This window comes from Physeter macrocephalus, chromosome 6 (genome assembly GCF_002837175.3).
Source record: "Physeter macrocephalus isolate SW-GA chromosome 6, ASM283717v5, whole genome shotgun sequence".
NCBI classification, from domain to species: Eukaryota; Metazoa; Chordata; class Mammalia; order Artiodactyla; family Physeteridae; genus Physeter; species Physeter macrocephalus.
In genome coordinates, this window is record NC_041219.1 from 49675709 (window position 1) to 49691946 (window position 16238).

At 53.6% G+C, this 16238-nt stretch overlaps 1 protein-coding gene across 1 annotated transcript in view; it reads left to right on the top strand.

Annotated features, from left to right (window-relative positions):
• Positions 1–16238, top strand: part of TBC1D22A (TBC1 domain family member 22A) — a 299657-nt gene that overhangs the window by 251304 nt on the left and 32115 nt on the right. Inside the window, exon 12 of the mRNA XM_028491478.1 lies at positions 8839–8934. Within this exon, the coding sequence (XP_028347279.1) occupies positions 8839–8934 (96 nt within the window). The remainder of the gene's footprint in view (positions 1–8838; positions 8935–16238) is intronic.

The window sequence follows — 16238 nt, forward strand, 5'->3', positions numbered from 1 at the left end:
TGAATGGCCTCAGAAATCCATCTACACAAATACATGTACATAGGAAAATCTCCTGTGCCAGAAGGCCATCCGGTTTTATTTCAGTGCCAAAAATTATAAGCAAAGTTTAATGATGCGATTAAAGGTGAAAAATTGTTCCTTTTATCACAATTTCTCTATTATAAAAAAGAGAAGGAAAGCTGTTTCTTTGCCTGATTGCCTACTTTGTGAAAAGTGTACGCCGTATGTAAGTCATTTGCATTTAGTTAATCGTGTAGTCATTTCAGACTTTCATTTTGTCATTTTCTAGGCAAAACTAGATCCACTGTGGAACCTGACATGCAGTTTGAAGGAAACTCATGTTAGGAGCGCCCGGGTTTATCTTCTGCGTCTGGCCAGCAGCTGGAGGAGAGGGGGAGGGGCCCGGTTGCCCCGGGGACAGCTCTTCTGCATTAAGTTCTCATCCTCTGAGCTTCTCTCAAAAAATCAAGCCTTCTCCGTAAGGGCGTAAACATGCCAACAGCCCCGCTGGTCTAAGGGCAGAGGAAAGAGTCTCAGAAGGAAGGTCAAAGGGAAGACGACGGAGGGCACTTAGGGGCGGCCCCCTGCCCCCGTGCCTGTGGCCCTGGGAGGAGACATGAGCAGGGGTTGCCCGAGGTCGTGGAGGTCAGAATCCACCTGAGGCCACAGTCTGAGTGACAGCGAGGTGGCTGGGGCCACACAGATGCCGCAGGCTGGGCTGGAGCCACAGGAGTTGGTGGTCCCTCACCCAGTGACCCCAGAAAAGACCACTGCAATTTAGTCCCCGGTCGGTTTCTTTTATTTTAATTATAAAAAGCCTTTTTTTTAAAAAAAAAAACAAACTTTATTGGAGTCTAGTTGATTTAAAATGTTGTTAGTTTCTGCTGTACAGCAAAGTGAATCAGTTACACGTATACATATATTCACTCTTTTTTAGATTCTTTTCCCATAGAGGTCATTTCAGAATACTGAGTAGAGTTCCCTGTGCTGTACAGTAGGTCCTTATTAGTTACCTCAATTTTAAAAAGTCTTAAGTATACAGAAAGTGTAGCTAATAATCCAGTGAATATGCCTGTGTACTTACTACACAGCTCTGTCAAATCTGACAGTTCGTTTTTCATTTTTGTTTCAGATTACTTTTTTAAGTAATCTTTTATTACTTATTTAAAAATTAAATTTCACATGTGTCATTGAAGCGTCCTTCCTTCTTCTCCGGAGGTGACCACTACGTTGACATTGGTTTTTATAATTTCTAAACATGCTTTTTTTCATTTTCACCGCATACATATATATCTATAAACAATATTTATGATCTTGATGATATTCTGAAACTTTCTATAAACGGCATCACGCTTAAATATTCTTTTGTGACCTGCTTCTTGTGTTCAACTTTACATTTTAATGCTTATTCATGTTGATGGATGTAGCTGTATTTCATTTATTTTCACTCTTTATAGTTTCACACTGTATGAATATGTTATAATTTATCCAGTCTCCTGTTGAAAGACATGTGAGTTGTTTCTAAGTTTTTTGCAGTTACAAACAGCGCTCAATCCTAACGTTCCTGTATGTGTCTCCTTATACCTACTGGTGCAGGAGATGCTCTGTTTAGGACAGGACTTTTCTGGGTTACAGGATGCAAGCATCTCGCTATTACCAGGCTCTTCACAGCAGCTGCATCCCGCCACCCCTCCGCCCAGCACGCGCAGAATTCCTTTCAGCCCACATCCTCTCCTATACTCTGCGGTCCTCACAATTTCTAGGCTTTGCCCATTTGAAAAACAAGAACTGACATCCTTCTTTTACCTGTCTTGCTCTCCACATCCCTGAGTACCAGTGAATATGAGCAGCTTTTCCTATTTTTACTGACCACTTGAGGTCTGTTCACATCCTTGGCCCATTTTTTTAATTAGGTAGTTTGTCTTTTTCTTATTGATTTTTAGGAGGATTAAAAAATATGTGTGTGTGTGTGTGTGTATGTATATACACACACGTACACGCATATATATATATATATATATATATATATATATACTGGATACTGGATACAGTCCTTGGTTGGTCATATATGCACCGCAGATATCCTTTGCTAGCCTGTGCCTTATACAGTTACCTTAATTTTAGTGCCTTTGTCAAACATGAGTTTTAAGTTTTTGTGTTGTCAAATTTACTAATTTTTTAAAAAATTGGTGCCTGTGCTCTTAAGGTTTTGCCTTTGCAGGTTGCTCTGTCATCCGCCTTGAATTGGGGCTTATGTATGGCATGAGGTGGGGACCTAATTTTACTTTCTCTGTATGGACAGCCGGTTATTTCAGTATCATTTATCAAGTAATCCGTCCTTCCCCGGCTGGTCTGCCAGAGACAAATACCCACGTCGCCACGGGCCTGTGCCTGGGGTCTCCGCTGCCCTGGCCCCCCCGGCCCAGGCCCAGATCACACGGTCTTGGTCAGTCTCAGGACGGCTTGAGGGCGGGTGCAGATCTTCCCCGTATCTGCCCACCTGTGGGGTTGCCTTGCTCTTCTCGGCCCTTTGCTCTTCGACATCAGCCGGAGAGCGTGCTTCATGTTCCACGAAAGGACATGGCTGGAATTCTTACTAGAAGTACATTGACTTATAAATTACAATGGGAGGCAGTTGACATCTTTTCAGGTTTGACGTCTTTGTCCATTAGCCTGGCGTATCCTCCTGTTTATTAGGTTTTCTTTGACGTCTTTCAGGGAACTTGAGCATCTCTCCCACGGCTGCCTCGCACTTATGTGCTGTGATGCGTTCCTGGGTGCTTCCCCCTCCCCCCCAGGGACAGTCCCACAGGCATGGGCCCCGCACACCCAAAGGCTGCCCACCTGCCTGCAGCCCTGGCCTGTCAGGGTGTCCTTTCCTCTCCTCTGTCTGCCCTGGGAGGGGCTCTGAGTGCCGGGGGTCCCCTGCAGTGACGTGGGCATCCATCATCCCGCTGCCTTCTCTTTGGAGCGGGGTTTGGGTTTGCTGTCTGGTTTGCTAGACGCAGTTGATTGGAGGTAGTAAAAATCTCAAAGACCTGAGATTTCAGATGTCTGATCCGACTGGAATGGGATTGGGGCTTATAAATGGTCATTTTCAAGTACGTCTGGGGTCTTATGTGAATTGTCTTTTCCTCAGCTAGAGAGAGTTAGGATTTTTAAAAATGGCGTTCGTTATAGGACCGGTGTTTCTCCTTGACCCCCAGAATTCCCAGCCTCAGAATCCCGAGGGTGAGCATTTTAGGAGGAGACTCTGCCAACAGGCTTGTTCTTCAGAGGTGATGGGCCGCCACGAAGGCAGAAGGCCTGCTGGTCGTCCTGGTGTACCGCTGAGTGGCCTTTCCAGCTCTCTGGCCTCCTTTCCCTCCCAAGTCGTCTGGAGCCTGGGGAGATGGGAGATAAGGATTTGCAGCCTGGGCCCTGTGCAGTGGCGGCCGGAAGGCCTGGATTGGAGGGCCAGGCACCTCCCTAGAGCCTGCTCTGAAATGGCCGCAGCACTGTGCTTCCCAGGGGGTCGGCGCCGTGGTCATCCAGCCGCGGCCCCTCTGCCCAGGGGGCTTCCCGAAGGCTCATCCTCTTCCCTTGGAGAGCTCTCTGTGTGCTCGCCGGCTCCTCCCTGGGCTTGTTTGGAAACGGCTGGTCCACGTGGCTGATTTTGCACCAGTCGGGAAGGTCCCGATTGCATGTGCCAGATCCCAAAGACGATGGAGACCCCCGTCCTGAGTGGGCATGGGTGGTGGGCCCTGTGATGTGTGGGCGTCCGCTGCGGAGAGCCTGTCTCCTAGGCTTGTCTCATCCGGGCAGCCGATGGTGATGTTTATTGTCCAGGTTAAGCTTCATTAAAGCAGAAGCCCAGTTTCCATTAGGATATGAAATTTTTATTTATTAAATTGCTTTTTTTTTTTTTGGCGGTACGCGGGCCTCTCACCGTTGTGGCCTCTCCCGCTGCGAAAATCCTTAATGAATTCTTCAAGATTTATCCTTGAATAAAACATATCTCATATTGGGGGAATTCACAGTATTTCAAAAGATCTGATGCAGTTTTACTTGAAAAATTTGTTCTTGAAAACTTGTAGTTTTTCAGATTTTAATTCTGTTTTATTTCTCTGTAGTGTTTGTTTGTTTGTTTGTTTGTTGCGGTACGCGGGCCTCTCACTGTTGTGGCCTCTCCCGTTGCGGAGCACAGGCTCCGGATGCGCGGCTCAGCCGGCCACGGCTCACGGGCCCAGCCGCTCTGCGGCACGTGGGATCCTCCCGGACCGGGGCACGAACCCGTGTCCCCTGCATCGGCAGGCGGACTCCCAACCGCTGCGCCACCAGGGAAGCCCTAAATTGCTATTTTAATATAATTTACCAAGTCATCGAAGACAAATAATCTACTTAAGTGAAGCTGTAAAACTCCATTTTCCCCGAATGCTGTGTTCCTGTGAACGCGTGGCTTATACTGCGCTCCGCTCGCCGGCTGGGGGTACCTTACGGGGACACAGGATTCACAGCCCAACCTCCTGAATTCCGAGTGAGGATGGGTCCCAGGGCTGGCCTGAGGCTGACCTCTGCACTTCCTGGTTAAATAAAGGTTGTTAAGCAAATTAAGAGGCCCCTCCATCACAGGGTACAGTGAAGGCTGCTGGTGTATTTTTCAAACGCGTAACTGCAAAGGAAGAGAGACTATGGTATAGGAGAAATCTCGAGAAAATGTAAATCGAGAGAGATAAGGGAGCAACATCAAAGCAGGCCTTCACCCAGGGGCACCTGCCAATTAATTTCCAGGGCCTTCTGCCTGGTTGTAAAGAGCCTCAGGCAGGAGACAAACCTGGAGCCTGTCCAGGGACTGAACAGGTGCTGCTGTTTGCCTTTCTTGGCCTTGGCCATGGAAGTTGAGGAAAAAGGAAGGAAAACACCTCTCTTCGGAATATCTAACCACAGTCCTGCATTCCCACGAGTTTGGAGTCCCAATTCATATTACTTGTCTTACAGAATTTCAAGCTGAAAATTTAGTTGAAAGTAGTCTTGGGATAATAGTGCCTTTAGGCTCTGGCAGAAGCAAGCACAAAGTTTTTTTTTCCCCAAAGAAAACCCTTTTTGATACACGCCTCAAAGAATTCCAACATAAAAGTTCCAAGGAACATGTCGACGAAAAATTAATAGTCAATCTAAGAAAGAAATGGAGAATTTTATTTGAGCCAACCTGAGGATAATAACCTGGGAGACAGTCTTTCAGAAAGCTCTGAGGACTATTCCTCCCGTTAGAAGTTAAAGCACAGTTATATACATTTTCTAGAGAAGGAGTAGTACTCCATCAGATGACGTATTGACAGTTTACATAGTCCAGATCTGCACGTACAAGGCAAGTAGTAGGTCATCCTGACCCCTTACAGGATTAAGAAATGTTATGTCCTAAGGAGTTACCTTGCTGGCGCCAGGAGGAAATTGCTCTCTGTGATGGAGCAGGCATGCCCGTGTCCTTTGGGAGGACAGGTTCATGTGTAGCGTAGGTGCACAGTGCACACTAAAGAGGGGTAGTGGCCCAGACTGGCAGAGAGAATTTTATGTTAAAACATTTTTTGTCCTGCCTTAAAAATAATTTTATTTCATCAAACATAAGCTCCAAGAAGGGGAAAATCACTAAAGTACAAGGAAGCAGGCCACTAAGAGCAAGACTCAGCAGAGAAAACAAGCTGCAAGAAAGAGATCTACAAAGACTACAGACTTTAAAGTTATCTGAGATGTGCTAGAAAATAACATGTTGAAAGTGATAAAGAGGAACATAGTGAATGAAAAAGAAGGAGGAAAGGGAAACTCATAATTTACAAAGCAGGTCTGAGAAAAGAAGCAAGTTTCAAATTTAATAGGTGAGTTAAACGGGAATTGTGATACAGTTGAAGAGATGACTAGTAAATTGGAGGAAAGATTTGAAGAAAGTAATTCTCGCAGGCAAACAAAGAGATGGAACGTATAAAAAGAGAGGTTAAGTGAAATGGAGAGCAGAGTGAAAAGACCTCACACCTGCCTAACCTGGGTTCTGAGAAAATGCAGAGAATGGCAGGGGGCAGATGGATGTTCGATAGGAGGTAATGGATGACAGTTTTCCAAAACTGATGAAAGCAACCCATTCTCAGGATAGCTCTAGCAGAATAAATATTATAAGGAAAATGCAAAACATCCAAGACAAAGAGGGTATCTCAAAAGCAACCAGAAAGAAAAGTTTGATTTCCTACAAGGGAATGACAAATACATTCATAGCATTAAACAGTGGAGGCCAAAAGATGTCATTTTTAACATCTTTAAAAGTAATAACCAACAGTTCTTTCAAGAATGAGAATGAAGTAAAGACATCTTTAGATGACAGCTGAAAGGGTTTACTGCCAAAAGACCTCTCATTAGAGGATCTTCTAAAGGTTGCATTTCGAGAAGGATAATGATTTTAGAAGAAATGTCTAGATGCTGCAAATGCAGCAGAGGTTCAAAGAAAAATAGAATATTAGGAGCAACCTTGAAAACTTAGGTGGCAAATTCCTATAAAAAGAAAAGTTTTCAAGAAATTTTAAAAGTCTGAAGTGTTTTATAATCATATGGAAATTGAATCAGGAATACAGACCTTTCCACAAAGAAGACATCATGCCCAGCCCATTTCTAGCCAACTTTCGAAGGACAGATATCCCAGTCTCGTACAGACTCTGAGAAGAGAAGAGGAGGAGGAAAGAGACAAACACAACCTTCATGATTAAAGTAGACAAGGATGGTTCTAGAAGGGAACATGAGAGGCCAGTTTTCTGTAAGTGTGAGAGCAGAAATCCTAAATGAAAGATCAGCAAACAGGGCCCAGCTGTGATTAAAAAATATAACGTACTGTGACCAAATTGAGTTTCCCAGGAATGCAAGGTTGGTTCAACATGAAAGAAACTCTGATACTAATGTAATTCACCACATTCACAGACAGATTAAAGGAAAACGATCTTATTGTCTCAGTTGATTCAGGAAAAGCATCTGATGAAATTCTGTAACCATCCATAAGAGCTCTAGTAAATTAGGAATAGGAGGGCACTGTCCTAACCTGCTACGCGTTATCTACACAGAGTTCTAGTGCAAAACAGCTTCCTTCTCCGGCACGAAATGTGCAAAGCAGCGGTCGGGTCGCTGTTAAGTCAGGAAGCAGAAGGCAAGGATGCCGCCACACTGCGGCAGTTCTGCTCAACACGCCGATGCCAGTTCAGCCAGCACGGGGCAGTGAGACGCAGAAGCACACTCCCGTCTCTGGCTTTTCTCCTCAGCACCCTCTAACACTCCGGGCGGTGTGACCTGCCAGTGACCTCCGTGTGGCTCAACCCAGGGGTCAGTCACCTCCCCGGGCTCCTGTTACCTGACCCTCTGGCAGCACCTCACACTCTCCTGTGACTCCTCCCAGCTCCCTGCTCAGTCCCGTTAGGCCCTCAGTGTAAACCTGTGGCCTGGACCGTGGGGCCATCCTCTTGCACTTGTAACAGGGAAGAGCCAATCCTGATTACGTGTTGCATCTGTTTCTTTTACTGTAACCTTTGTTTTCCGCTGCTTTTGTTCACTGAAAGGATACTGTCTCTACATGATGGCCTGCCTCGGGGAGCCCTGCCCCCCTGAATGTTAAACCAAAGTGCCTTTGTTCAGGGAAACATCCGGACCCTGTTCCACCTGTGGATGGCTGGCTACAAGAAAGAAGACATCAACACATCCCCTCCCTGAGGCTGGCCATTATTCCAGGTGGTATTTGCAAAACTTACGGCCGTTTCACTTTACTTCTCATCTCCTCCTCCTCTCTGTGCTCTAAAGGAAACGGGCGTCCAGGCCCCGATAAGATGGTTTTACAAGGACACGAGTCCGCCGTCTCCTCGGTCCGCCGGCTTTCCAAATAAAGTCCTATTCCCCGCCTCAGCACCTCGTCTCCGATTGATTGGCCTGTCGTGCGGCGAGCAGAGCAGGCTTGGACTCGGTGACACACCCTGGACTCACCTGCCCCACCGCCTGCCTGACGGCTCCACTCGGAGGCCTAGCAGGTGTGCGTCCACGGGACAGACTCACAACCTTCCCATCAGCACACTTCCTCCTGCGCCCTTTCCCACAAACCTTCCCTCCTCTTAGGAAGCGGCGGCTTCCTCTCTGCGCTTGTCCAGGCCAGGGACGTTGGTGTTGTCCTTGGCTCCTCTCTCTCCCCTCCCCCTTAGGTCCCACGTTCATCAGCATGTTTTGTTGGCTCAAGCGTCGAGCCATCTGGCGTCTGACCTCTTTTCACGGCTGTGCTGTACCCCCTTGTCCCGACTCACTAACAAGCTGGGATTTTCTGATTTCCGTGGTCTCCCGTCCCATCTCCCTGGGCCTGCCGCTCCCCACCCTACCCACTGCCAGGTCTGCCCTGGCAGCACAGGAAGCAGCGAGGAGGGGCGCAGGTGACCACACTCGCGGGGAACGCAGCAGCCTCGCTGCCCCACGCTTCCGGTCAGCGTCGTTTCCGGGCCGTGCCCGGGCCGGACGCCTGCTCTGCTCTTGCCTTTCGTTCAGGGCTGAGTGATCGGCCTCCGTGGGGAAAACGGGTCCCTTCTCACGGGGTGCGTCGAATGGGGGCCCCTCGGACTGGCCTCTTATCGTTGCTGCCCATCATCCGTGCGAGAAAGCAAACGGGCACCCGGTCGCCGGGCACATGCACTGTGTCCCGTGGCCCGATTAGAGGGAAAATTGTCCTTATTTTAATGAGATGAGAATTAGAGACGAAGGCCTCGAGTAAAAAAGCGAGCAAGCCGGCCCCGCTCCGTGTTCCCGGCCGGCCTGTCTGGGCTGCACGCTGACCTTCTCGGCTGTTCTCTCTTGCAGTCGGAACCCGAGGGCTTCGCGCATTTCCACTTGTACGTGTGTGCTGCTTTTCTCGTGAGGTGGAGGAAAGAAATACTGGGAGAAAGAGATTTTCAAGTAAGTAAATGCCTTTTCGGAAGAACCCGAGTGTGATTTGCTGCTGGGAGAGGGGTGTATTAGATTTAGTTCACAGGGTTATCTGTGGAGGAGCTTGGAGACGGGCGGCCTGTGGTCACCGCTGACCTGCCGCCTGAGACTCCCCGGCCGAGGGCACAGATCACGTGGGGCCTGGGCTCTGCCGATGCTGGCCTCATTAAACGTGCTGTCATGGACTCCGGGAGATACCCCCTGAGCCGGCCGGTGTGTGTCCTCAGCAGAATGGCCCGGGGGCTCCTGGGAGCCTCGTGACAGCCGTGGGGCGTTGGGGAAGGGGCTGGCCGCGTGACCACGTGGCCTGGCTGCCCGGCACTTGGCAGCTGTGTGACCCAGGGCTGGTTGCTTAGCCTCTCTGAGCCACGTTTCCTCAGCGGTTCCGTGGGAGAGCTACACCCGCCCCCGTCCATCAGAGGCTCTGTGCTCGACCCAGGGGCTCCAGGTGGGCCGAGGCCCCGCCCCGTCCCCGCCCCCAGGTGTGCCTTGCGCGGTGGTACTGTGGGCGGTGTTGACCCCTGGCAGGGCGGGCCGCCTGGGGTGCAGTGAGGAGACACCGGCGGAGGGGACCAGGGACCAGGCGCTGCCCCTCACTGGCTGGGGGTCACTCTCTGGCTGCTTCACCTCCTCGAGCCCCTCGTCTTTCAGGTGAGGGGACAGGGAAGGAGGCCCTGTTGTCCCAGGCCACAGTGTGGTGACACTGGGCAGCTCGTTTGGCCCGTGGTCCCTCAACTCCCGTGCTTGTCAGACCCTCTGAGGACCCCGCTCCACCCGCCGCGGGCCGTGGGGAGCCACCCAGCCCTGCCGCAGCGCCCAGGCGCTTTCCGTCTCGGCCACCAGGAGACGCTGGACGGGGAGGGCCTGTGCCCGGGCCAGCAGAGCCCAGCCTGCCCCGCCCCGAGGTGCTGGACGGGGAGACCTGGTGCCTTTCTCATCCCGGCTCCTGCCCTGCTGTCAGCGCGGGCCAGCCGTGCCCGCGGGAGCCGCCCTGCGGGAGCCGGGCTGCAGGGCGCCTTCCCCCTGCCCTGCCTCTTCCCACCTCCGGTTGCTGTCTGTGAACTGGGGAGAAGGCAGCCTCCTGCCCGGCGCCGGCCTGTGTCGCCGAGTGACGGGGGGTGACCGCGGGCGGCCGACGGGGCCCCCCGAGGGCCCGCTGTCCATGGAGGTGCAGGGGAGCCCGCAGGCCGGCCGGGCCGTTGGTTGGAAAGGAGAGGGGCCCCGCCTCCCCGGTGACCAGGGCCAGCGTCCACACCTGCGCCCGGCCAGCTCTCACCTGGACGACAGGTGACGCAGGTGCCCGAGTCCCCCACGCTGACGGTGGCTCAGGTGTCGCTGCCTCAGTTACGCCGGGGCTTCTCTGGTTGGGGAAACGGTTCCGGGAGGCCCCAGCCAGACGTCACTGCCCTCGCAGGGCCCGCAGCTGGTGGGGGGCGGTGGTTCGGAAAGGGTGAAGGGAGTGCGCTGAGCCCAAGGCTCGTCATCGTCCCAGGAACCGCTCGTGACCCCCAGCGCTGGGCGGCCCCTGAGCCTCGTGTGCCCGAGAAATGGCCCTTGCCCGCCGGCGTGAGTCCCGGCCGGGCACAAGAACCTGAAGCTGGTCGTGACCTCGTGCAGAGGGTCCTGCCCTCCATTTCTTCCTCCTGCTTCGCAAACGGGGACGGTGCCGTCAGGGTCCAGGGCCGCTAGCAGCAGCCCTGGACGCGAGGGTCCCCGAGCTGGGTGGGAGGAGGTGCCCACGGGTGGGTGGTGCTGGGCCGCCCCGCTTGGCCTTCCTGTCTTCCCGCCCCACGCGCAGGAGCCCGTGGAGGGCTGTCCAGGGCCCCGCAGTGTGGCCGCCCCACCTGACGTGACTGCGTCCCCGGTGGCCTGGGGAGACGTGAAGATGAGCCCCTTTGCCCAGCGCCCTCGTGTTGCTGTCTGGCCAGAGACGCTGCCCTGTTGTAACTGGAGGGCGCTACTAGGCGGCTGCTTAGAACGCTTTGCTGGCCCCCTCAGGGCCCTGCTCTCTTAACTCGAGGCGCACCGAGGCCAGGGGACAAGCGCAGCGCAGCAGCCGGAGCGCCAGAACTCGGAGGGGCCGTGAGGTTGATTCTCCCCCAAACTCAGGATGGACTCAGGCCGGGATGTCATGGGGTTGGATGCAGGGCGGGTTGTGAACACACCGCGTTGTGGGGAATTGAACTGAATGGGAAAGTAAACAAGAAGAGAAAACAAATGAAATAAAGCACCTTTGGAGCCTGGTGGGCACGGGGCAATCGCGTGTGCAATTGTGGCATTTTAGGAACACGATTCTGTGCGCACGGAAGACAGCGTGAGAGTCCCACAGTGGAGCATCCGCGGAACAGGCTTTAAAGGCCCTCACTCTCTGCAGAATCGTGATTTGCCCCTTGGGAGTTGGCACGCCGCTGTGCCTTCTCCGCGGGAACGGTCGTTTCCTGAGGGGCGTCTTCAGGAGAAAGACAGAGCCCTCCTAGCGTTCAGCACGCCCAGCGGCGTGGGTGCTTTTGGCGGCGGGGCTTGGGCTTGGCTCCCCGCGCCCAGTGCCCAAAAGCTCAGTGAAGTCGGGGTCCCGCCTCTCCTCGTGTGCTTCGGCTTCCGAGACCTGCCCAGACCAGGGGTCTGGTTGCGTCCAGTTCTGTGGACCTCCGGGAGGGTCGCTGGGTCGTCTGGTTGGAGGCAGGCACCTCCCGGAGTGGACGGTCACCCCTGCCCTGGTCTGGTGCCCCAGGGACCTTGTGCTTTTCCCCGAGGATTCGCTGTCCCCCGGGCAGACCTTGTGCCATCCGTCCTGCAGGTGACGGGTCCCCGGCTCTGCCCGAATGCAGCCCGCAGGCGCCGCACCCTGGGTGTCCGAAGCCGGCCTCTTCCCCCAGCCCCCTGTCCCCACCCCGCCAGCCACGGGCGTCCCAGCCTCAGCGCCCGCAGCCTGATTCTCCCTGGCTGCCTTTTTCTAACCAGATTCCGTAGGGCCTGTGGGGGAAGGAGCCCCCCTGTGCCCAGTCTTGTGTCCCCTGGCGGTGCGGCTGGCACGCCGACCTGGTCCCTGCCCCCTGTGGGGTGTCCCACGGTAAGAACTTGGGGCCCAGAGGGGATGGGTGCACGTGGCTGAAGATGCCTTTGAAGGGCTGGGCGCAGGTCCTGAGCCAGAGCTGCCGCGTGCCCCTGATCGCTCCTCCTCTCCGGCGGGGATGCAGGTACGCTGGGGGTGCTGGCCTTACCGGGCTCTTTGGCTGATTCATAAGGGCAGCTTATAAAACAGTTGGTAATGCGCGACCCTAGAAAATCATTCTAGTTTATCCCCCCAGAGTCTGAGCTGCTTAGTTTGACCTGGTGTCCCAGGACATCGGGGGTCCGACAGCCCCCGGGCGGCCCCCCTGGTCCTCATTCACAGCCCGCGGAGCCTGGTTCGCCCTGGCCCTGCTGCTTGGTGGGGAGGGCAGCACCCGGGGGGGACCATTCCTACCCCACTGCCTCCCGGGGGGTGTGACCCGGCAGCGTGGCTGCAGACGTGCTTTGTGACATCGAAGTTTCTCCCCACGTAGGAGCTGGCATCGTGCTTCTGGATTTAGAAGAGGCCAAGTCCCTTAGATGCAAAAGAGGCAGCAGCATGTAGTGCTTTGTTTTTCAGAGTAGACAAAGCAATTAATTTATGGTGAACAGAGCGTGGAACTTCCAGTGAAATCAGGGACCGTCTCTGCGGGGACCTCGGGAACTCAGAGGTCTGTAAATGTTTCTGAGAAGGTAACCGGCTGCTGCATATTGGTTGATGAGCGACGAGCCTCATGGGGAGAAACGGCTTCCCGTGCGTGCGTGGTGGCCGCCAGCCCCGGGAGGCCGTGAGCCCGGGGTGAGGCCGGCTGTAGGGCCCCGCCGGTCCACGGAGGGAGCTCAGTGTGTGAGCGGTGGCTGCCGTGCCCCGCGCCCCTGGCGCCGGGGCCTCCTCTCGCGCAGGCCCTTCCCCTTGTCCCCTGTGATCGCAGGTTGCCGCTCGGTGGGGACCAGGTGGGGACAGGCAGGGGCCGCGCCCAGGGGGAGGCGTCTTTCTGCTCTGATGTCCCTGGCCCCTCTGATGTCCCCTCAGGCCCTCCCTCTGCACCGGCCCCTGTGCTGTCTGTCACGAGACTCCGTTTCCACCCGCGAGGGGCTGGGCTGGCCGGGGGTGGACTGGGCGGGGACAGCAGCGCTTTGTGTATTGTGAGGCCAGGGGTCAGGGATGGGAGTAATAAATCAGGTGGGGGAGCAGGTTGGGAAGCTAGAACCAAGGACCCGGATCTGGAGTGGATCATGTACCGGCCTGCTCTGCAAGGGAAGTAAGGCTGAGCGTGCGGGGTCGGGGTGTGGGTGGTGGTCAGGAGAGGAGCCTGAGAGGGCGTGGGGGAGCCAGGGGTGGGAACGGGACTGGTGCCGTAGGAGGCGGGGCCGTAAGGCTGGAGGAGGAGCCCTAAGGGGGCGGAGACGGACCTGGGGTGGGAGGCAGAGGGGTGGGGAGGTGGACACGCCCACAGGGTGTGAGACACGTGGAACCCAGAGGGACGGGTGGGCAGACTCGGGGACAGCGAGGTTGGCCGACTTCCCGTTGACTTCGAGGGGGAAGCGGCTACGGTCCACAGTGCGGCCCGTGGCTCCGAGGTGCCTCTGCTGTTAGACATTGTCTGGCAGAGGCTCTGGGGTGTTGGACGCGGTGGTCCATGTCTCACTTTGTCAAAGTCTTCCTCTGTCTGCAGGTTAAACCTGAGTCTAAAACTTTACAAACAGAAAGACATCGAATGGAGCAGCCTTAGGAGGAGGCTCAGAATATTTGATCAGGATAAAAAACGAGGCTGCTGTGGGTCTGACGGCTTAAAAGCTCTGGGTAGGATCTGAATCGTACAGAGATGCATCTGTTTTTAAGAGTTTGTGGAGCATTTACAAAATTAATCATCTGATCTAGACCATAAAAACTGTCAAAATCTGAAAAACCGGAATAGTACGGACTGCATTTGCCGAGCATAATCCTTTAAAATTAGATAATCAAGTTAAACCTGAGAAATCAAGCGTTTGGAAATTAGAGAGCCCTCTTCAGAGTACACGGGTGAAGATGAAAGTGATCCTGTAATTATAGAATAAATTTAAAAACATATGGGACGGGGCTTCCCTGGTGGCGCAGTGGTTGAGAGTCCGCCTGACCATGCAGAGGACACGGGTTCGCGCCCCGGTCCGGGAGGATCCCACATGCCGCGGAGCGGCTGGGCCCGTGAGCCGTGGCCGCTGAGCCTGCGCGTCCGGAGCCTGTGCTCTGCGGCGGGAGAGGCCACGACAGTGAGAGGCCCGCGTACCGCAAAAAAAAAAAAAAAAAAAAAACATATGGGACCTTATAGACTCCTCTTTACTGTCTGTAAAGTTCACATTTGCAGTTCTTGGTTCCCTTTTTCTATCAATGAACCTCAATCAGGCCCATCACAAAATATTCGAAACGCCCTAAAAATTGGTGACCTGCAAAGGGGAAAAAAAAATGTGTGGGGTGTGGCCTGTGCTGGGCTTGTAAACAAATTCATGGGCGAAATGCCTTTTATTATTTAAACACATTTTTTTAAAAAGCCTGGTAACTCTTTAACTGAAGAAGTTAGAGATGGAAAAATAAAGTCAGCTTATGATAAAATGCGGTGAAGGAACCAATGGTAACGTTAAATGAATGGCTTAGGAAGGGCGTTGATGAGCGTCTCCTCACACCCTCCCCACCGGAGCCCCGCAGGGCCCGCCTCCCTCCAGGAGCCCCGCAGGGCCCGCCTCCCCACCGGAGCCCCGCAGGGCCCGCCTCCCTCCAGGAGCTGACGGAAGCCCAGGCCCAAGGTTTTTACTGGGGCGGGTGGTGGAGGCACCCTCTGCCCCACCAAAACTCCAGATCCCGGAAGGACAGCCAGTGCTCACCGCGCATCATGTGGTTGGTGCAGGCAGTCTTGGCAGGCTGGCCCCGGAGACACAGCTCCAGCTTGCAGGAGCCAAGCTCCAGATGCCAGCCAGGGGCGGCCCTGCAGCCAGGCCCCCAAAGTCAGGGCAGCTGTGTTCACTCCTCCCTGCTCACTGTTGTTGTAACAGCCTAGCAGTAAACCAGCGCCATCAAGGCACGGGGGGTCTTAAGAGATTCAGTAGCTTCTCCTGAGTTTAATAGAAAGGAAGAACCAACCCTACTCTTAATAATCTAGAAATAAGAGAACATTCATCTTGACATGCTAAAGAATATCTCAAATCGACAATCTCGAATACCTGGGGAAAGACCAGGGACTGTCCCATAAAATCTGCAGTATCCTTCTGTTTCTGCAGGATGACAACTAAGTGCTCAGTGAGGCCCCCCTCGTCCTCCCCCATGTGGTACATGCAGCCCCCGCCACACACACACAGGCACACACACACACCATGGACATGGAAAGTGGATTTTCTAAATTTGTGGACTCTTCAAGGAGTAGCCAGCATGGAACTGGTGCTGGCCCTGAGGGCAGCCGCTGGCTCCTGCTGGGGGGGTGGGCAGCCCCCAAGTGCAGACAGCCTGGCGCAGGGCACCAAAGAGAGCCTGGAGCCTGAGCAGGTGGGTGTTGAGTGAGAAACACTCTCTGCGTGAGTCAGGACCCCTGAACCCAAGCAAGCAAGCCTGACAGACAGAGAGCTGGGCGTGTGGATTCTTGCTTCTCTGAGACTTGGCTCTGAACGGGACGGGAATGAAGGAAAGTCTCCCTGGAGACTCCCCAACCACAGCCCCACCCTCCCACTCAGTTGGGGCTAGAACGTATAGGACTGTGGGGACCCAAACACCCCAAATTATTGCAAATGGTCCCAGGTGCCTAAGCTAAGAAGGTGCCAGCTCTCTCTCAGGTGACACGTTTTAAGCTAAGCCTTGAAATTGTAAATGTCTGTATGTCTGAAAGATCATAAACAAAATAACTAAGAAGAAAATGTCTACATGGGAAACACAGTGGGTGGGGATGAGCCGATCGGTGAGACAAGCTGTCCAGGAAGCCTGAGATGTCCTCCGATCACATGTGAAGAATTGAAAGTTGAAACATGCTACCTGTCAACTTAGCGATGCTCTTTAAAATGCACTTTCTTAAAATCGGTGAAGTTGGCACAAAGCAGGCCTGTGCCTTCATTGCTACGAGGGGTGTGAGATACAACCTTTCTGGAGAGCTGTTAATAATCTGTGTCAAGAGCCTTACCTTTTTTTTTTTTCTTTTTAATTTTATTTTTGGCTGTGTTGGGTCTTCGTTTCTGTGCGAGGGCTTTCTCTAGTTGCGGCGAGT